Source organism: Peromyscus leucopus, chromosome 2 (assembly GCF_004664715.2).
Source record: "Peromyscus leucopus breed LL Stock chromosome 2, UCI_PerLeu_2.1, whole genome shotgun sequence".
NCBI lineage: Eukaryota > Metazoa > Chordata > Mammalia > Rodentia > Cricetidae > Peromyscus > Peromyscus leucopus.
Window position 1 is genome coordinate 135,081,779 of NC_051064.1, and position 20,826 is coordinate 135,102,604.

At 49.8% G+C, this 20,826-nt stretch overlaps 1 protein-coding gene across 1 annotated transcript; it reads left to right on the forward strand.

Moving 5' to 3' along the window:
- The first annotated feature begins 1,640 nt into the window (after positions 1 to 1,640).
- Positions 1,641 to 15,622, forward strand: Trim63 (tripartite motif containing 63). The gene is made up of 9 exons (XM_028888207.2): positions 1,641 to 1,931; positions 2,956 to 3,128; positions 7,766 to 7,934; positions 8,831 to 8,926; positions 10,660 to 10,893; positions 12,278 to 12,300; positions 12,587 to 12,711; positions 14,059 to 14,130; positions 15,097 to 15,622. Exons 1-9 carry the CDS (start codon positions 1,773 to 1,775, stop codon positions 15,105 to 15,107), a joined length of 1,062 nt encoding a protein of 353 aa, XP_028744040.1. The 5' UTR covers positions 1,641 to 1,772; the 3' UTR covers positions 15,108 to 15,622.
- Positions 15,623 to 20,826: the final 5,204 nt, after the last annotated feature.

Consider the following 20,826-nt stretch of genomic DNA (forward strand, 5'->3'; position numbering starts at 1 on the left):
TGGAATAACAGTTGTGAGCCACTGTGTGGATGTTAGGAACTGAACTCTGGTCTTCTGTTCCATTTTTTTACTTTCTTTTCTTTTTTCTTTTTTTTTCTTTTCTTTTCTTTTTCTTTTTCTTTTTCTTTTTTTTTTTGAGACAGGGTTTCTCTGTGTAGCTTTGGAGGCTGTCTTGGTCACTCTGTAGACCAGGCCGGCCTTGAACTCACAGAGATCCTCCTGCTTCTGCCTCCGGATCCTGGGATTAAAGGCATACACCATTACCGCCGCCGGCGCTGGGCCCATCTTTTTACTTTTAAAAACACATTTTTATACATTTTCTTTTGGGGTGGTGTGGTTTGTGGTAAAGGGTCTTGGTGGTAACTAGGGGTGTGTGGTGACAGCATTTGATTTTGAGATAGGGTTTCATATAGCCCAGGCTGGTTTTGAAATCCCCATCCTCCTGCCTCTGCCTTCTAGGTACTGGAGTTACAGACATGTACATGTCCCCCCCACCCCACTCCACCCCTCCCCACATGCCCTGTTTTACCTTTTTTTTCCCAGAAGGGAACTCGTTTGGACTACCTTTTTTTTTGGGGGGGGGGGGTTGTTCAAGACATTGTTTCTCTGTGTAGCTCTGGCTGCTCTGGCATCTGCTCTGTAGACCAGGCTGGCCTTGAATTCACAGAAATCCACCTGCCTCTGCCTCTCGAGTGCTGGGGTTAAAGTTGTGTGCCACCACCTCCTGGCCCTTCTTTTATTCTGAGACACGACATCACTATATAGCCCAGGATGGTCTTGAACTTCTGATTCTTCTGCCTCCGCCTCCTGAGAAGCTGGGAATAGAGGCCTGCAGATCACTAGATCTCCCCTCAGGGCTCTAATCGTTCCTGTCTCCAGAGATCCATATATTCCACAGCCTCCAGTTCTTCCTGGGGCCCAAGAACGACCATGTATGCAAAGCCCAGGGGAGCCTCTGGCAGACTTCCAAGTGTCGGGGCCCAGGGTTCCGAGGCACAGGGAGAACGCTTGTCTCGTCTCCTTCCTGGGCTGTGAGCATCTCAGTGTAGAGAAAACACACAGACACGTGAACACAGGTTGTCAGGGGGCACCTTTACCCACTGAACCACCCCACCAGCCCTCAAGAAAGCCCTGTTAGCATGAAGTACAGTAAGTGGCTGAGGGATATCAGGGTGGGCTCCCCAGCACAGGACTCTACAGACACGATCGAAATGCTTGGCTAGAGTCCGAGGCAGGAAGGAAGGCTCACAGAGGGGGCCACCCTAAGCCCATATTGTACAGCTGCTCAGGGATCCAGAAGGGGAACTGACTGTCAACCCCTTGAATGACAGGGACCCTTTCTCCAGGGCCCTTTCCCTCACCCCCAGTTGACTGGAGGCAGGGTGGGGTGGGGGGTGGAGTGGGGGGTGGAGACCAGCTTCTGCAGGAAACTCAGGTACCCCCCCCCCCAACCTGAACAGTCTGTTCTTGTTTACGACCCCCATCCCAGGGGAACAGTGATTGCTCATCCCGGCATGTGATCTGAGAGGGCCAAATCTTTGAGGCCTGGAGGAAACTCAAGCCCCGCCAGCAGCCCGGCTTCGGAATGCTCAGCTGGTCCCCTCCATGTGACTGAGGTACAGCTATAAATATCAGAGGGGCCTCAGACCAAGACAGAAGTCGGACGCCAGGAGACGACAAAAAGGATTCGATTGAGCTTGGGGACAAAGGCAAGCCCTCCATTTCCACTCAGTGGGACACACGTGGAAGAGACAGCCCTCTCTCAAAGCAATATGGATTATAAATCTAGCCTGATTCCGGATGGGAACGCCATGGAGAACCTGGAGAAGCAGCTGATCTGCCCCATCTGCCTGGAGATGTTTACCAAGCCTGTGGTCATCTTGCCTTGCCAGCACAACCTCTGCCGGAAGTGTGCCAACGACATCTTCCAGGTCAGCACTAAGCAGGGCCAGGACCTGGAAGCCCCCCCCCCCCCCCCCCGCGCTGTCGCTGCCGCCCCCCCAGGACGGCTTCTCAGATTCCTCTCTCTCTCAGTCAGGGTCTTGCTCGCTCCAGTGTGAAGCTATGCAGAGACCTCTGGGAAGGGCTAGGGATGGGGGGCAGGGGGCTAAGGGGAAAGGGGAGCTGCCCTGGTCCTTTTCCATGATGCCCTATTGAGTCCCCGAGCTGCCCACAGCTCCCTGCTCTGCCTGGGTGGCTCACTGTTGACTCTCTAGTCAAGGGTCAAATGCCTAAGTGATAAGAGGGGAGGCTGGCAGAGAGGAGAGAGAAACCAGGCCCTGGGGCAGGAGCCAGCTCCAGGGTGGCAGGGGGCCTAGAGATTTGGAAGGAGGGTGCCAAGAGGCACATGGCCACAGCAGCATCCTCAGAGGCTGTCTGCTCCTACACAGGGGCAGAAGGGACGCCATCTTCCTGAGGTGGAAAGGAAATAGTTGTGACCGCACTCAAGGGCCCTGAGCCACTACAGAAAACAGTCTTTGAAAGTCTGATGTACCTGCACATGCCAATAATCCCAGCATTCGGGAAGCTGAGGCAGGAGGATTGCTAAGAGTCTGAGGCCAGTCTGTGCTAACTAATGAGTTTGAGAAACAAGACCCTGCCTCAAAAACAAAACCAAAAAGCCAAAAATGCTTTTTCACCAATTTCCTTAACAATCCTAGGAGCTGGCTCCAATTCTAAGGCCTGTGATACCAGTGGTAAACTGAGGCATAGAGAGATATAGTTGCTTGCCTAAAGTCACACGACTTGAACTTAACGTTGGCTGACACTGAACCTCTTGACTGTTTGAATGCTTCAATCAAGGCACTCCACCACGTGGGTGGGCTGGTTCTAGGTCAAGACCAGGAGCCTGTGTCCTTTGGTTGGGCTGGTCTGTTTGGGGTAGTGAGGGAAAGGGGATCTGGAGACCAGAGAGAGAAGAAACTCCAGCCTCATCGTTGCCTTGGCTGTCTGCAGGCTGCGAATCCCTACTGGACCAACCGAGGTGGCTCAGTGTCCATGTCCGGAGGCCGTTTCCGCTGCCCCTCGTGCCGTCATGAGGTGATCATGGACCGGCATGGCGTGTATGGCCTGCAGAGGAATCTACTGGTGGAGAACATCATTGACATCTACAAGCAGGAGTGCTCCAGGTCAGTGTGCAGCTGAACAGCCCAGCCTCCTGCCCCAGCCACTCCCCCAGGAGATTACACTCCCCACATTCATCAGTACAGAGAGCCAACACCCTCTACCTCAGACAGAACCTCAGCTCTTGGCATACTGGGGGCATGAAAGAGAGTCCCGAGAACAGAGCATGAGTGTGGGTGTGTGCTTAAGGGAGAGAAAGGGCTGGAGAGACGGCTCAGAGGTTAAGAGCACTGGCTGCTCTTCCTGAGGTCCTGAGTTCAGTTCCCAGCCACCACATGGTGACTCATAACCATCTGTAATGAGATCTGGTGCCCTCTTCTGACAGGCAGGGATACGTGCAGACAGAACACTGTATATAATAAATAAATCTTTGAGAGAGAGAGAGAGAGAGAGAGAGAGAGAGAGAGAGAGAGAGAGAGAGAGAGAGAGAGAGAGAACCTATGGCCAAGGAAGCACCTGGGGAGAATGCAGCCAAGTGGTCCATGTGACGGCAGGGGTCAGGCACCAAGACTGCTCCGTCCTTCGCGATTATCCCTGTGTAGAGAAGGAAACAAGGAAATGAGGCTCCAACAAGGGAAGTCAGCTGTGGTGACTCACGTGTTCCCAGCTCTTGAGAGGCAGGGACAGGAGGATTAATGTGAGTTCCAGGCCAACACAGCCTACAGAATGAGACCCTGTCTCCCTCCTCCTCAGTAATAATAGTAACAACAACAACAGTAATAATAGTTTTGATCAGTTACCCAAAGTTGACCAGTTAGGACAGGAATGATCTGGGCAGAATTTGTGGATGGCAGGGGTGTGCAGTACTGGGCACCAACTGGAAAGAGACACAGCTCCTGGGTGATCCTGACTGGGGTTTGATGGTAGAACCTGCTAAGAATACAGGAAACCCTGGCCCTGGGTGCTGGGACCCACAGCATCAGTGAAGAACATCCCAACAAGACTCCTGGTCCACTGACCTCATAGCCTGAAACCTTCACCAGACCAGTGAAGATGGAGCACATCTGTAATCAGAGCACCAGGAGGGCTGAGGCAGGAGAACAGAGTTCAAGTCCAGCCCGTGTAGCCAGACTCAGTGAAGGGAACAGACAGTAAGATCTGAAATATTAGCCATTCATGGAGCCCTGACTGTATGTGGGTGCTGTCCTCAGCTCCTCCATGCATTTCCTGTCTAGTCTCACTGAGATATGACAAGGCCATCTCATCCCTGTGTTAGCATGAAGGCTCGGATTAGACTAGCACGTGGTGAAGATGAGAGGGTGTAACTGACTCCGTGGTGAATATTTTTCCCCCTCCGTGTGTGTGTGTGTGTGTGTGTGTGTGTGTGTGTGTGTGTGTGTGTGGTGTCTGTGGAGGCCAAAATAGGGTACTGGGTCCATATATTAGTCAGGGTTCTTGAAGGGACAGAATTTACACAATAAATATATACACAGGATTATTAGAATGGCTCACAGGCTGCAGTCCAGCGGATCCAATGATGGCTGTCTACCAACAGAAGGTCCAAGAGTCCAGCAGTTGTTCAGCCCACCAGACTGGTGTCTCATTTAGTCTTCAGTATATGCTGGAACCCCAAAGAAGTCGGCTCTGATGCCAGTGAAGGAATGGACTTGGTAGTGAGAGCAGAGCAAACAGGCAGAGAGAGAGCAAGCTTCCTTCCTCCATGTCTTTCATATTGGATGCCAGCAGAAGGTGTGGTCCAGATTAGCGCTGGATCTTCACACCCCCCAAAAGAACTGGATTAAAAGTGGGTCTTCCCACTTAAAATTATTTAATTAAGAAAAAAAATCCCTTATGGGTAAACCCAGCCATCTGGATTTTAGATAATTCCAGATGTAGTCAAGTTGATAAGATATCATCGTCATCACAACCCCCGTGGAACTAAAGCTGGGGTTACAGATGGTTGTGAGCTGTCATGGGGGTGCTGGGAACCACAACCAGGTCCCCTGCAAGAGCAGTCAGCTCTCTTAATTGCCCACCTATCTCTCCAGTCTCCACAGTAAATATTCTAAACTTCTTTGTTATATTACATCTTATGTAGCTAGAATCAACACTACAAATGACATTGCTGAGCCCCAGGCATGGTGGGTGGCATATGCCTGCGATCCCAGCTCCTTGGGAGTCTGAGGCAGGAGGATCTCCATTTCAAGGCTCACCTAGGCTACATTGCAAATGCAGTGCCTGCCTGGACCACTCAGCAAGGTCCTGATTGAAAGTAAAAATAATATAATAAAAATAAGGGGCTGGAAATGTGGTAGAACTCTTTCTAACACAAGGCTCTGTCCAGTCTCTTCCCCAGATAAGACATGCATATACATTTTAAAATTATTTTTATTATTTGTTATTAGTATGTGGTGTGGGTGTGAGTGCACACACACCATGGCCCATGTGTGGAGGTCAGAGGATGACTTTGTGGAATCCATTTTCTCCTTCTGCCTTTACATGAATTCAGGGATCAAATTCAGGTTTCTGGCCTCTGCTGCAATACAAGTACCCTTCCTTATCTGCTGATCCATCTTGTCAGCCCACAAATGCCTGTGTCTGATGATGATGGCGACAATGATGGTGATGATGATGATGATGATGATGATGATGATAATAATAATGCGCCGGGCATCGGTGGCACAAGCCTTTAATCCCAGCACTCGGGAGGCAGAGGCAGGCAGATCTCTGTGTGAGTTCGAGGCCAGCCTGGTCTACAGAGTGAGTTCCAGGAAAGGCACAAAGCTACACAGAGAAACCCTGTCTCGAAAAACCAAAATAATAATAATAATAATAATAATAATAATAATAATAATAATAATAATGCAATTTATAGTATACCAATGACAGCCCGCTGCTGTAGAGTCCTGAACTTGGGTCTGGACTTTTTGAGGCTTTTCCCTAACAGGTAAATGACAAGGAGAGTTGCCCTTACCCACGGTCTGCTCAGAGCTCTGCAGGTCACATTCTGACGTGGTTGGCACAGCTCTGAGGGACACTGAGGCTTGAAGAACTAAGATCACACAAAACAAGCCAGCGTTTGACCCTGACACCTGGCCCCCAGGGAGGGGAGGTGTTCTCCAGCAGCCAGTCCTCTCCATCTTGCTTCACACCCTGTACTGCTACTGCCCCCCTAGGGGACAGGGGCAAGTGGCACCAGGAAAACCCCCATCGCCACAGCCACAGTATGGGGCTCCTGGGCCCCAAGAAGAAAACAAAACCCAGCCTGGAAAGGGGCCCCAGTAAAGTCTGGGGTGTAACAGCCATGCAGGGTGGCTTCGAGGTGAGAGGTTGACCCTGATGGAGGACAGCCACTATCTGAGACTCATGAGATGCTTACGTGTTAGGGGCTGGGGGTCAGAGGTCATGTAGACATGGCTGCTTATCCTAAACGGATGTAAGTTCTGCCTCGCTTGGGAGGTACGGTTTCTACTCTAAAACCCCAGTCCACGCTGGGGAATGACTGATGCTGGAGAGGAGTGTGCCAGGTACCCTAAGCAGAGATAGCAATGAAGGGAGAAAGACATCCTAGGACAGAAAGACTCTTGGGCCGGCAAGTTAGCTCAGTGAGTAAAGGTGCTTGCCGCCAAGCCTGAGGATCTGAGTTCGATCCCCAGAACCCACATGGTAGAGAGAACAAACTCCTTCAGGCTGCCCTCTGACCTCCACACATGTGCCGTGGTGCACACACACACATACACACACACACACACACACACACACACACACACACACACACACACCGCCCAACATATACACATAATAAATAAAGGCAGTTTTTAAAATTAAAAAGGAGCCGGGCGGTGGTGGAGCACGCCTTTAATCCCAGCACTCGGGAGGCAGAGGCAGGCGGATCTCTGTGAGTTTGAGGCCAGCCTGGTCTCCAAAGCGAGTTCCAGGAAAGGCGCAAAGCTATGCAGAGAAACCCTGTCTCGAAAAACAAAACAAAACAACAACAACAACAACAACAACAACAATAATAATAATAATAAATCAATTATTTAAAAAGGAGATTTTGGGCCCCGGAGAGCCTTTGTGTAGCATAGGTCAAGGTTTGCACTAGGCTTCTGGACAGCCCTGGCCTGCACCATGTGCTGTTTGTATGACTTAGGGTGCACATACTGTCCCCCTCCTCTGAACCCTCAGACACCCTCAGGATGTGTTCACTCACATCTTCTCTCTACTTGCGTTTCATTTCCAGTCTCCATGCCAGGTACTGTATGTTATGGACGCGGGGAAGAAAAACAAGCAGGCTTCCCCGCCTGGTGAAGGCCACCGTCTGATAGATTAAATATAGACATAAGGGCTACCATCGGAATAAGTTGCCCAGGCCCCAGCAACCGAGAGCTATGGAGCTATAATTAGAGCAAAGGCGTTCTAGCCTCCCCTGCCTGTGCTTCTGGGCGACCTTGGGCAAGTCCATTCATTTCTGGGACTCTGTGGCCTCTCCCCTAAAGTTAGCACCTTCTGACCTGACTCTGGAAATCTGGGGCCCTCCCCAGGTTCCCTGTACCAACTCAGGCCAGCTCCAACAATGGAGTCTGGGGGTTTGGGAACAGGTTTGATATCATTAGCTTCCTGGATGTGGTGGCCTCCTGTGCTTGGAGATAGGAAGGGACACGGAGAGGGGACATCCCTGACTTGTGATTCTTCTCCTCCTCAGTCGGCCCCTGCAGAAAGGCAGCCACCCGATGTGCAAGGAGCATGAAGATGAGAAAATCAACATCTACTGCCTCACATGTGAGGTCCCTACTTGCTCCTTGTGCAAGGTGTTCGGGGCCCACCAGGCCTGTGAGGTAGCCCCGCTGCAAAACATCTTCCAGGGACAGAAGGTATTGCCTACAGCCACTGTGCCCAGATGATTCCGAGGGTGGGTTTGTCCCTTGGGGATGTGCTGAGCCGGCCTTTCAGGAATAGTCCCTCTGGAGGGACTTCCCAGGCCACAGGGACAGCAGCCGTTGCCTCCCTGGGGGAGGTGACTGAGCTCATGGGTTATACTTAGAGTCACTTGAGAACACCTGGGTGTGGCCACAGGGAGGAGGCCAGACCCTAGGGTCAGGCCACCAGGCCCTTCCAGGCCATGGCTTCCTCTCCTGGATGCTCTGGGGTCCCAGACCTCTCCACCTGAGCCTCTCATGAGCACAAGGCAGATTTGAGACTCTTTCCTGGGCCTTGGCAACCCCAGCTTCCAATCTCTGTAGTGAGCTGTGGCCCTTTCTAAACTCTCTGATCTCCACATTTCACTTAGCTCTTGGACTCTTCTGTTCTAGAACTTTCCAGTTCTATTCCTTTTCTCAGAAACTAGCAGCTGGGTATGACAGCACAGGCCTTTAAGCTTAGCACTCATGAGGCATAGAGGCAGGTGGATCTCTATGAATATGAGGCCAAGCCTGGTCTACATAGAAAGTTCCGGGCCAGCCAGGGCAGCACAGTGAGACCCTGTCTCAAAAAAGAAAAGGAAAAGAAAGAAAGTTTTTCCTTTGTCCTTTGCCAGTACTTTGCTGTGTGTTTTGGGGTGCTCAGTTCCTCTATATGAGTCTCATCCGTCCATAAAGGATACAGCATCTGTAGTAGTCTCTGCTTTAGGCCTGAACTGCTCCCCAAAAGGAGGGATGGAAACCCTACTTTTGACTCTCTGGGAGAGGGGGGGGGCGGGACATCACAGTGCTGTGATGCTGAGAAGCAGCCGGCTCTGAGTCTATTTCTGTCTCTCCCCCCTCCCATCCAGACCGAACTGAGTAACTGCATCTCCATGCTGGTGGCGGGGAATGACCGAGTACAGACGATCATCTCTCAGCTGGAGGACTCCTGCCGAGTGACCAAGGTGAGCGTGATGACGCCCTGTCAGCGGTGAGGTGATGACGGGCCCTGTCAGCGGTAAGGGGGAAGCCTCCAGTGCAGCTGTCTCAGGGCAAGACATGAGTTGTGAGTATGGGTCGGGGTTTGGCGCCTCGGGTGCCCAGTGGAGATGGCAGAGGGGCACAGTCAATCCTCGGCTCACTCGGCAGATGGCTCCTGAGCACAGCCAACTGTGTCAGACCCTGCCCAAAGGACTGCACGGACCCACCAGTAACTCCCTGAATGTCTCCAGCATCGATCATTTTGCTGCAGAGCAAGGTTCCTGGACCTTGAAAAGCTCACACTTGGCCCCGGAGCCTGTGGAAGCTCAGGTTCTGACTCAGTGGATCAGGAACGAAACAGGATTCCGCACTTCTTCACTTATTATATTTTTTAATGTATATGGGCATTTTGCCAGCATGTGTGTCTGTGCACATGTATGTACAGTGCCCAAGGAGGCCAGAAGAGGGAGTCGGATCCCTCGGAACCGGAGTTACAGATGGTTGTGAGTCACCATGTGGGTGTTGGGAATTGAATCCGGTTCCTCTTAGTGGTCTTAACCACTAAGCCATCTCTCCAGCCCTCTTTCTGTCTATCTGTCTTATTTTCTTTGATTCGATTTTTTGAGATAAGGTCTTCTGTAGAACAGGATGAACTTGCATTTACTACGTAGTCTAGATTGGCCTTGAACTCCCGATTCTCCTATCTCTATTTGCTGAATGCTGGGATTACAGGCATGTGCCTGGCTGAAATTTTGCATTTCTAATGGCCTTTGGAAGGCTATTGGTTCTGAAGACTGTAGAGGCAGAGGTAGTTCTTCCAGCCAGACGTGATACCAACTCTGTAATATCAGCATTGGGGAGATGAATGCAAACAGAGAAATTCAAGGTCATCCTCCTATACATAATAAGTTTGAAGCTAGCCTGGGATACATGAGACTGTCTCTAAAACAAACAAACAAATAGAAGAAGAAGAAGAGAAAGAAAAGAGAAAAAGAAAGAAGCTTTCCCATTCATGGAGGAGCATTCAAAATTCTGCTCTCGCTGGGCGGTGGCGGCGCACGCCTTTAATCCCAGCACTCGGGAGGCAGAGCCAGGCGGATCTCTGTGAGTTCGAGGCCAGCCTGGGCTACCAAGTGAGTTCCAGGAAAGGCGCAAAGCTACACAGAAAAACCCTGTCTCAAAACACCAAAAAAAAAAAAAAAAAAAAAAAAAAAAAAATTCTGCTCTCCTGGCCACAGTGGCACACACCTCTAATCCCAGCACTCAGGAAGCAAAAGCAGGTGGATCTCTGAGTTTAGGCCAGCCTGGTCTACATAGTGAATTCCAGACAAGTCAGGGCTACACAGTGAGACCCTTTCTCCAGCAAGAAAAATAATCTGGTCTCTTCTTGAGGCAGGGTTAGAGCTGGGGGATGGGGTGGGGGGAACAGCATCCTAACTGCAAGCGGGCGCAACTGTAGGAAGGAGAGGAACATTGTGATCCCCTGAGTGGTAGGTATCCCATTCTGAAAGCGTCCACTGCCAAAACCACTTTACTTTTTTGAGACAGAGTCTCGCTGAGTTACACCATCCTCGCAGGCATGGACTTCCCATTAGCTTTGCCTCCTGCGGGATGAGGACTTGGCAGGCTCTCTTCCCTCTGCAGGTCCCTGGGCCCTTTTGTCTCAGAAAGTGGGTTGGGACCCCATGAGATGAGACTGTAGGATTTCTGTCCTCAGGAAAACAGCCATCAGGTGAAGGAGGAGCTGAGCCAGAAGTTTGACGCCCTCTACGCCATCCTGGATGAGAAGAAGAGTGAGCTACTGCAGCGGATCACGCAGGAGCAGGAGGAGAAGCTGGGCTTCATCGAGGCCCTGATCCTCCAGTACCGAGAGCAGCTGGAAAAGTCCACCAAGCTTGTGGAAACAGCCATTCAGTCCCTGGACGAGCCTGGAGGGGCCACCTTCCTCTTGGTGAGTGGCACCTGGACGGGTTGGGTGGATTTGAACTATACTCTTCTTAACCCTTGAACAGGCCATTTAAATCTTGGTAAGACACTAGGCATGGTAGCTCATGCCTGGAATCCTAGTACTTGAGAGGCTGAGGCAGGAGGATTACAGGTTGAGGGGAAACCAGGACAATTTGGTTGAAATCTCAAAATAAGACATGCCAGGCTAGGCTCAGTGGCACACGACTTTGATCCCTGCACTTAGAAGACACAAGCAGAGGCAGAAGGAGACACAGACAGAGGCAGGAGGATCGCTGTGAGTTTGAGGCTAGCCTGGTATATTTAGGGAGCTCCAGGCCAGCCAAGACTGCACAGTGAGACTCTGTCTCAAAATAAACAAATAAACAAACACAAAAACACATTTAAAAAAAAGAGGGCTCTGTGGTTAAGAACACTTTTTTTTGTGGCACACATCTTTAGTCCCAGCACCGGGGAAGCAGAGGCAGGCAGATCTCTGAGTTTGAGGCCAGCCTGGTCTACAGAGCAAATTCCAGGATAGCCAGAGCTACATAATAGAGAGACCCTGTCTGAAAGAACAAAAACAAACAAACAACACTTTTTGTTCTTGCAATGGATCTGGATTCAGTTCCCAGCACATACATGGTGGCTTACAACCATCCATAACTCCATTTCCAGGGGACCCAGTGCCCACTTCTGACATCCAAGGGCACCAGGCACATATGTGGTGTACATACATATGTGCAGGCACTCATACATACACATCAAACAAAAGTAAATAAATCTTTTCAACAGCAGCAAAACCCAGAAGGCCTGGATATGATGGCCCAGGGGTCAGAGAACTTGCTGATCTTTTAGAGGGCCTGAGTTAGGTTCCCAGCACTCATGTCGGGCAGCTCACAACCACCTCTAATTCCAGTTCCAGGGGAGTCTGACACCCTCTTATGGCCTCCAGGAGCTGCTTCACACGTGTGGTGCATATAAACTCACAGTCACACATACATACAAATAAAAATCTAAAAACACACAAAAAACTACAGTACCCAAAACACATGCCTTTGGCTCTTCTCATGGGCCAGCTCTGTCCAGACCACAGGTCTGAAAAGCAGGTTTGGCTGACTCTCAACCAGGAGACTTCAGACATTGAGAGCGGCTGGGTCTGAGAACCCTGGCTTCCTGCCAGGACAGGGGAAGCATACTGGGGTGCATGCTGGCCAAGACCTGGGCTAACTGGAGACAGAGCAGAAATGTCCCAAGTTCTAACTCAGGGCAGGAATCCAGTTACAACTGCACCATGGAATGGTACCTGGAGTCTACGCTCAGGAGGTCATTATGTTATGTCCCCCGGGGACTTGCAATGTTAACAACCTTCCTGCTCTTTCTCCCTACAGAGTGCCAAGCAACTCATCAAGAGGTTAGTGTCTCTGGGACTGTCGCCCAAGTCCCTAGGTCCCCCCAGGGCTTCTGACACTTAGTGGGACCCTGTGCATTAGGGTTGGGGCTCATACCCAGCTCATGTCCCCTACTTTCTTGGGTCATCCACTCTGCTGGACCCTGGAGAAGAAAAGTTCTCTACCCCTGCGTCCCCTCTCACTTCAGGGATGGATTGTGGGGCTGGGACGGGACCCACTTAGAGCTGAGGCTAAATTGTCCCTTCCCGCATGGAGCCCTGAGACCTTACCCTGCCTTTCTGCCCACAGCATTGTGGAGGCTTCCAAGGGCTGCCAGCTTGGGAAGACAGAGCAGGGCTTTGAAAGCATGGACTACTTTACTCTGGATTTAGAACACATAGCAGAAGCCCTGAGGGCCATCGACTTTGGGACAGGTAAAGGACATGGTAATGTTACTGGCTTGTATGCGTGCTCGATCCTTGAAAGGCAGCATTCCTCTTGGAGCCCAGTGGTAGGCAGATCCTCTACAAACATCAGATTTACACAGTCAACTCTGACAGGGTCTCTCTATGGAGCCCTGGTTGTCCTAGAATTCTCTAAGTTGACCAGGCTGGCCTGGAACTCAGAGATCCGCTGCCTCTGCCTCCGAGCACTGGGGTTAAAGGTTACCCCATTGCACCCAGCCCTGGGCTCATTTATTCCTTGGACTTTTTATGCTCTGAGCACTGAGATCCTGACCTCAAGATGTGAATTCCATCAACTCCAGGATGGCGTTCTGCCAACACCTCCGTTTTGTAGTTTAGGAAACTAAGTATAGACAGGGTAACCCCTTGTGCAAGGCCACTCAGCTAGTAAGTAGCAGGTGCAAACCCCACCCGGGCCATTTGGCTCACAAGACTCTCTGAGGACACCGGAGACAATGTGAAGACATCATGGCACTGGCCCACAGTGATTCTCTGGGGAAACTATTATGAGCAGTAACTACAGCTTAAATCAAACGGCGAGCCCTCTGGATTCCAGTTTATGCACGCACCCTGGGGGTTCGGCTGCAGTTTTTACTTGTCTTTTTTTTTTTTTTTTTTTTTTTTTTTTTGAGACAGGATGTCACTATGTATGTAGCCCAGGCTGTCCTTGAATTTGTGGCTAACCTCCTACCTCAGTTTCCTGAGTGCTGGGATTACAAACTTAAACCATGGTGCTCTGGTTTGTGGTTTGCACACATCCTTGACAAATGCTGACTCTGTAATTCCCTGGGGCCTGGAAGGGAGTGGGGGGACCCTGTTAGGACAGTTTGAAGGTCTCATCTCAGGATGAGAAAGTGAGGAGCCAGGTTGCACTTTGGGAGACACTGTCTTGAGCAGAACCCCCCCCCCACCAGGCTACCCCAAGACTGCCTCTCTGTGGACTGAGGAGTGAGGTAAACAGAATGAGATGCTGACCAAGCTGATTTGAAAGGCTGAGCAGATTCCTTTAAGCCAAGGACTCTGATCTGGAAGGACAGGAAATGTTTGCCCAGCTTCCTCCTTGTGATGTGTCTGTTCCGCTGAGACGCACAGAACCCTAAGTGTGCCTCCTGCGTCCCTGAGGCCACAGACACATCAGTGATGAAGGATGTGGTATCTTGGGCCAAAAGGACTGATCTGGAGTGGGGGAAGGGACACATGAAGGCTGGACTCTGAGCTGGGGGCCTCAAGCCGGGTACAGATGTCCCCTCCAGGCCAATCTTCGAATAGTTGCTGTGAGAAGCCAATCCCATCTTAAAACAATTGGTCTTGTTCCAGATGAGGATGAGGAGGAGTTTCTTGACGATGAGGAAGAACAGGAAGAAGGCGTGTCCACAGAGGGGAAAGAAGGTAAGAACTCCCTTTCTCTGCCTTGTGCCCTCAGCCGCAGGAGTGCTACGCCACACATTCCCAGGGTGTGCGCGTGTTCATTATTTTGGTCCCCCCTCTTTTGTACAGCTGAGGTATGCATGCATATATGCATGTTTGCACATGTGTGTGTTTAGGGGTGTCCAGGCAGAGGTCCAAGGCTGATGTCAAGGGTCTTCTTGATCACTCCCCACCAGATTCACTGAGGCAGGGGTCATGGATTTGCTAGTCTAGCTAGTCAAATTGCTCAGGGGTCCCCTTCCCCGTCTTCTGAGCTCTGGAATCACAGGGGCTACCATGGTCATCGGCATTTCTTTGGGAAGGTGCTGGGACCTGAACTCTGGCCCTCATGGTCATGTAGGGGCCCACCCACCAAGCCAATTCCCAGCTGCTGCTGCTTCCTCCTACTGTGGGTTTTTTTGTTTGTTTGTTTGTTTGTTTTTTAATGGCTGGCCTCTTAGAGCTGGGATTAAAGGCATGCTCCCCTACACCTGGTTAGTGTTCAAGCCTAGTTACTAGAACCAAATTCCAACCCATCTAAAGTGGCTAGCTCCGGGGCAGTGGTTCTCAGCCTGTGGGTCTTTTGGGGGAGGGGGTGTCAAAGGACCCTTTCACAGGGTTGGCCTAAAACCATCAGAAAACACAGATTATTTACATTACAATTTATAACAGTAGCAAACATAACATAACAGTTATGAAGTAGCAACAAAAATAATTTAATGGCTGGGGGTCACCACAACATGAGGAAGTGTATTAAAGGGTCACAACATTAGGAAGGTTGAGAACCACTGCTCTAAGCCATGAATTCTGACAGCTAAATTCCAGTTTGGGTTTAAAGAGCCCAGGTGGGAGGTGGTATGTGTGACTTGTCACCATAGCTCTGGAGGCCCTGGGTCCTCTTGAGTCTGTGTCTCACCATGAGCCTGTGTCTGATTTTTTCTCTTCCAGGACACCAGTGAGGAGCTGGATGAGTAGACACCCTCTGAATGCAAAGACTGGGGGGGAGGGGGCGGGTGACAGGCCCATCTCGGGAAGGGGTTGGGGCTCCTTGGGGGGGCACGATGAGGAAGTATGTCTTCTCTGCTCAGAGAGCAGGGGCTAGAGTAGGACCCCCCACCGCTGTGTCCAGCAGCTGCTGAAACACGATTGGAAATGTATTCAAAACGTCACAGGACACTTTTCTACGTTGGTGCAAAATGAAATATTTTGTATGTTTTTAAAATGTGATTTTTGTATATACTTGTATACGTATGCCAATTTGGTGCTTTTTGTATGAGAACTTTTATATGATCACAAAGAGGGAAGGAAGTCAAGATAATAGAGCTGCCCACTTTCCTCTCCGAGGTGGGAGGGCTGGGTCTCACTCAAAGGCCTAGAAAGGACAATGTACTGTATTTCAGCGCCCATCCCCAAACAAGGGGAGAGGACTGAGTTTGTGTTATATGTTGTTTTAATAAATGCACAATGGGCTGGGCATGGGGGCGAATGTCCTTTCATCCCAGTACTGTAGAGGTAGATCTATGTGTTCGAGGCCAGCCTGGTCTACATGGAGAGTTCCAGAGCAGCCAGGACTACATAGAGAGACTCTATCTCAAAAAAAAAAAAATAATGAAAAAGAATAAAAAATAAATGCACAGCGCTTTTTTCATGTAACTAAAAAAGAGATGTGATTTCATTCAGCTTGAGTGTGTGTGTGTGTTGCTAGCAGTGGAACTGAGGACCAAGAAAATACTAGATGGAAACTCTACCCTGATCTACAGGAGGTCCCAGCTCCCCTTTAGCCTGTTTTTGTTTGTTTCGTTTCGTTTCTAGGAGAAAAGAATTCAGGTCAGCCAGCCTTTAATCCCTTTAGTTCACCTTGTCTAATCTCAGAGAGCAGTGTAGAGTCCGCTCACCTACAGGCAAGCGGAACACAGGATAACACAAATACGGGAAGCTGACACCGTGGCGCACGACATTAATCCCAGCACTCCGGAGGCAGAGGCAGGCGGATCTCTGAGTTCAAGGACAACCAGGCCTATGTAGATAGACCCAGTGTCAAAATAAAATTAAAGTAAAAAAGCTGAGCAAGGTGAAGCTTGGTGGCACACACCTATAAGCCCATTGGGGAGGTAGAGGCAGGAAGATTTGATGTTCAAGGTCATCTTCAGCAAGTCTGAGGCTAGCCTGAGACCCCGTCTCCTGAACACTGATGAAGCTGGATGATGGGGTGCACGCCTGTCATCTCAGTGTTCGGGAGGCTCAGCAGGAAGACTGCCAGAGTTCGAGACCACACTCGGCTACCCGTCAAGGGTCAGGCCTGACAGGAATACATGGATACATGGCAAGGTGTGATTTTACAGAAATATGTCTAGGGACTACAGTTCCATTGATGGGATGTCTGTCTTTCATGAACTCCTGGGTTCAATCCCCAGCACAAACCAGTGTGGTGACACAAGCCTATAATGCCAGCACTTCTGGTGTAGAGGCAGGGGAATCAAGGCCAGTCTGAACTACAGAAATGTTTGTTGTTTTTCCCCTCTTTTTTTTTTTTTGGTTTTTCGAGACAGGGTTTCTCTGTGTAGCTTTGCGCCTTTCCTGGGACTCACTTGGTAGCCCAGGCTGGCCTCGAACTCACAGAGATCCGCCTGCCTCTGCCTCCCGAGTGCTGGGATTAAAGGCGTGCGCCACCACCGCCCGGCTGTTTTCCCCCTCTTTTCTTCTTATTTATTTATCTGTCTGTCTTAGGATTTTTATTGCTTTGAAGAGATACAATTTTTTGTTTGTTTGTTTTTTGTTTATTTGTTTTGTTTTTCGAGACAGAGTTTCTCTGTGTAGCTCTGGCTGTCCTGGAATTCTCTTTGTAGACCAGGCTGGCCTCGAACTCACAGAGATCCACCTGCCTTTGCCTCCTGAATGGTGGGATTAAAGGCGTGCACCAGCACTATCCAGCAAGACACTACAGCTCTTATAAAGAAAAACATTTAATTGGGTGGCTTGCCTTTTCAGAGGTTCAGTCCATTATCAGCATGGTGTGATGTAGTGATGTGCAGGCAGACATGGTGCTGGAGCAGGAGCTGAGAGTTCTACATCTTAACACAAAGGCAACAGGAAGTGGTCTGTCTCTCTGGGTATGGCTTGAGCATATATGAGACCTCAGAGCTCACCTCCACAGTGACATACTTCCTCCAACAAGGCCACACCTAATCCAATAAGGTCACACCTTCTAAGAGTGCCACTCTCTTTGGGGGCCATTCTCTTTCAAACCACCACACTACCTATTTATTTATTTGAGACAGGGTCTTTCTACAGGCATGATCCTGGAGACAGGAGCTGATGCAGAGGCCATGAAGGCTGTTTACTGGCTTGCTCAGCCTGCTTTCTTTCTTTTCTTTTTCTTTTTCTTTTTTTGGTTTTTCGAGACAGGGTTTCTGTGTAGCTTTGTGCCTTTCCTGGAACTTGCTTTGTAGACCAGGCTGGCCTTGAACTCACAGAGATCCGCCTGCCTCTGCCTCCCAAGTGCTGGGATTAAAGGCGTGCGCCACCAATGCCTGGCTCAACCTGCTTTCTTATAGAACCTAGGACCACCAGCCCAGGGATGGCTCCACCAACATTGGGCTGGGCCCTCCCCCACTGATCATTAATTGAGAAAATGCCTTACAGCTGTTTTGTTTGTTTTGTTTTGTGGTTTTTGTTTGTTTGTTTGTTTTGAGAAAGAGTTTCTCTGTGTAGCCTTGGCTGTCCTAGAACTCACTTTGTAGACTAGGCTGACTTTGAACTCACAGATCCACCTGCCTCTGTCTCGAGTACTGAGATTAAAGGGCATTAGCCACCACTGACCAGCTTTGCAGCTGGATCTTATGGAGGCATTTCCTCAACTGAGGCTCTTTCCTGATGACTCTAGCTGGAGTCAAGTTAACACATAAAACCAGCCAATACGCTGGGCGGTGGTGGTGCACCTTTTAATCCCAGCACTCAGGAGGCAGAGCCAGGCGGATCTCTGTGAATACAAGGTCAGCCTGGTCTACAGAGCGAGTTCCAGGACAGGCACCAAAACTACACAGAGAAACCCTGTCTCAGAAAACAAAACAAAACAAAACAAAAAAACAGCCAGTACACCTTGAAACCTTTCTGTGCCAATGCCAGCCCAGCTCTTCACCCTGCATGGGTTATTACCCTGTCATTTTTACTGTCACACACCTGTTTGTTTGTTTGTTTTTTTTCTTTAAAGTATTTTTTTTATGTGGGAGAAGACACTACAGTTCCACCTAATTAAGAAAGACAATTTGGGTTCAGGAAGACGACTCAGAAGCACTGGCTGCTATTGCAGGTGACCTGGCTTTGGTTCACAGCACCCACATGGTGGCTCACACTGTCTATAACTCCAGTTCCAGGGGAGTCAAAGCTCTCTTTGGACTCCGAGGCCACAAGGGCACGTATATACAGGCAGGCAGAACACACGTACACACAGAATAAAAAATAAGCAAATCTTTAATAAAGAACAGAAAAATACTTCTTTTATTTTCACCTCTCACACTATGAATCCACAGGGAACGGGCTCCTCTCTGTCGGCTCATAGCGCCTGCTTCTCCGGGTAGAGCGGGCTGGTGCTTCCGTGGGACTCGGGTACCGTTCTCTTTGGTTTATGTTTTTCTTCCTGTTTCAGGAAGTCGTATCAGACCATGCTCAGCGTACACATTAATTCTCTCAGAATCTGGCCCCCACCTTGCTTGTTTACAGTGCCAATGGCACTGGGTGACGGTGTAGACAACGCCATGGTGACATTTAGGGGGCAGTCCTCTTTGACCCATATTTGTTTCTTTGATGTCTGCAGTATGATTCTTCATGTAAAGTCATGGACATGTGGCCAAAGGAATAACGTCTCTCATTTAAGAAGCGTAGTGAGCTGCTGTTAGGTGCCTCCCCTCTCTCCCACTGGGAGAGATTTTTGTCTGAGAAAAAATAAAAAGGAAAGGACATGACTGCTCCTAGGTATGGTGGAGGAGAAAGTTGATTGTAGATAAAAGGGAGAGCGTAGTTAGTGGCAGGGACATCTGGGAGAGTCCACAGTGGACCTGACCAGACTGAGCTGGGCCAGGTGGGAGAGGGGGAGGGGAAGGGAAGGGGAGAGAGGAGTATCAGGTGCAGCAGCCAGGAAGCCAATGGTCCAAAAAGGGTGGGTACCCAACATGGCTGGATTATATAGGGAAGAGCCTCAGGGGGAAGGGCGGCCAAGCCCCTGGGCTGGAGAGTGCAGGGTAGAGGACAGGATATGCCAGCCATACCCTGTAACAGGTGGGGATTGAGGGATGCTGGGAAAACCTGGCAGCTAGATCTGCTTTGATATGTAAAACGGTCACCTCAGCCACTTGTCCTGGGTTTGAAACTGAACATTGTCAAATTACTGGAAGACGGCAGCTCCGGCTGAAAGCAGTTAGCTTTCTTACAGTCTTTTTTATATTTTATTTACATTTATTTATTAAGTGGGGGCGAGGAGGCCCATGCCACAGCACACCTGTGGAGGTCAGAGGAAAACTTACGAGGAATCCATATCTCCTTCCACCATGTGGATGCCAGGGATGCAACTCAGTTCATCAGGCTTGGTGACGACCAGCTTTATCTGTGGAGCCCGCTTTACAGTCTTAGTCTCAAGAATTCTCCCACAGAGGACTTTGAGAGACGGGTGGGGCATGGTGACCTTTGATCCCAGCACTGAAGACATTGAGGCAGGGAGATTGAGAGTTCAAGCCAGCCTGGGCTACACATGGAGACTGTATCTCAAAAGTGGATAATTAAACAATGAAGACAGACGCTCCCACCTCCTCGAAATCACATCCTAATGGGTACATCCTTGTTCCACAACACCCCTCCAAGTTCCTGACTAGAGAAGCAGGCATTACAATCCCTAATCTTGCCAACCTGATGAACCAACGAGTTTTATTGGGGTTACTTACAGGAATGTGGGTGAAAGGTCACTTCCAGGTGCAGAAGTGATTGACAGCTGCCTCACTAAAATCCCACTTCGGCGTGGGCGACAGGCCAAAAGAGTTGGAAGCCTGGAACATACAGCACAGCGTGTGGTCGGCTCAGCGGTTGGAGAGGGTCCTTTCCAGGCAGTTGAGCGGGACGAACTTCTTACTGGCAGCTCAGCTGGTCTCCTTTAGACAGATGGCTCATCTAAGAGCATCTCTCTGAGGGCCCTCACTACTTAGATATGCTTGTGGAAGGAGGGACCTAGAGAATCTGGTCAGTTTCAGGGACTTCCTGAAGCTACTGAGTTGTTTACTTCCTGCGATTAAAACTTAGCTTTCCCGTAGAACATTTTGTTGTTTCACATCTCTATAAGCATCCTGTTTTAAAATACCCTGTTTGTCTCCCTTTTAACATCCTGTATCTGAGGGACCTTCCCTTCAAGACACATGGCTTTAATCTCGAAGGAAACTGCTACACAGCACACACTCAGCTCTCTTTTGTTTTCTTTTAGGCAGGGGCTGGCCTTGAACCCATTATGTAGTTGATAATCATGATCTCCTAATCTTCTTGCCCTTACCTGCCAAGTGCTGCCAGTTTGTGAAGTTTGATTTTATCTATTGTTTATTTTTTGAGGCAGTGTCTCTATGTGTTGACCAGGCTGGCCTCTGACTCACAGGGATCCACCTGCCTCTGTCTTCCAAGTACTGGCTGACTTATTTTATTTCA

Bases quoted from the DNA above. Each gene is read 5' to 3' on its own strand.
- Trim63 (XM_028888207.2), top strand. From the start codon at position 1,773: ATGGATTATAAATCTAGCCTGATTCCGGATGGGAACGCCATGGAGAAC. The intron at 3,129-7,765 runs GTCAGTGTGCAG...TCTCCTCCTCAG, and splicing joins TACAAGCAGGAGTGCTCCAG to TCGGCCCCTGCAGAAAGGCA. The intron at 12,712-14,058 runs GTAAAGGACATG...GTCTTGTTCCAG, and splicing joins GGCCATCGACTTTGGGACAG to ATGAGGATGAGGAGGAGTTT.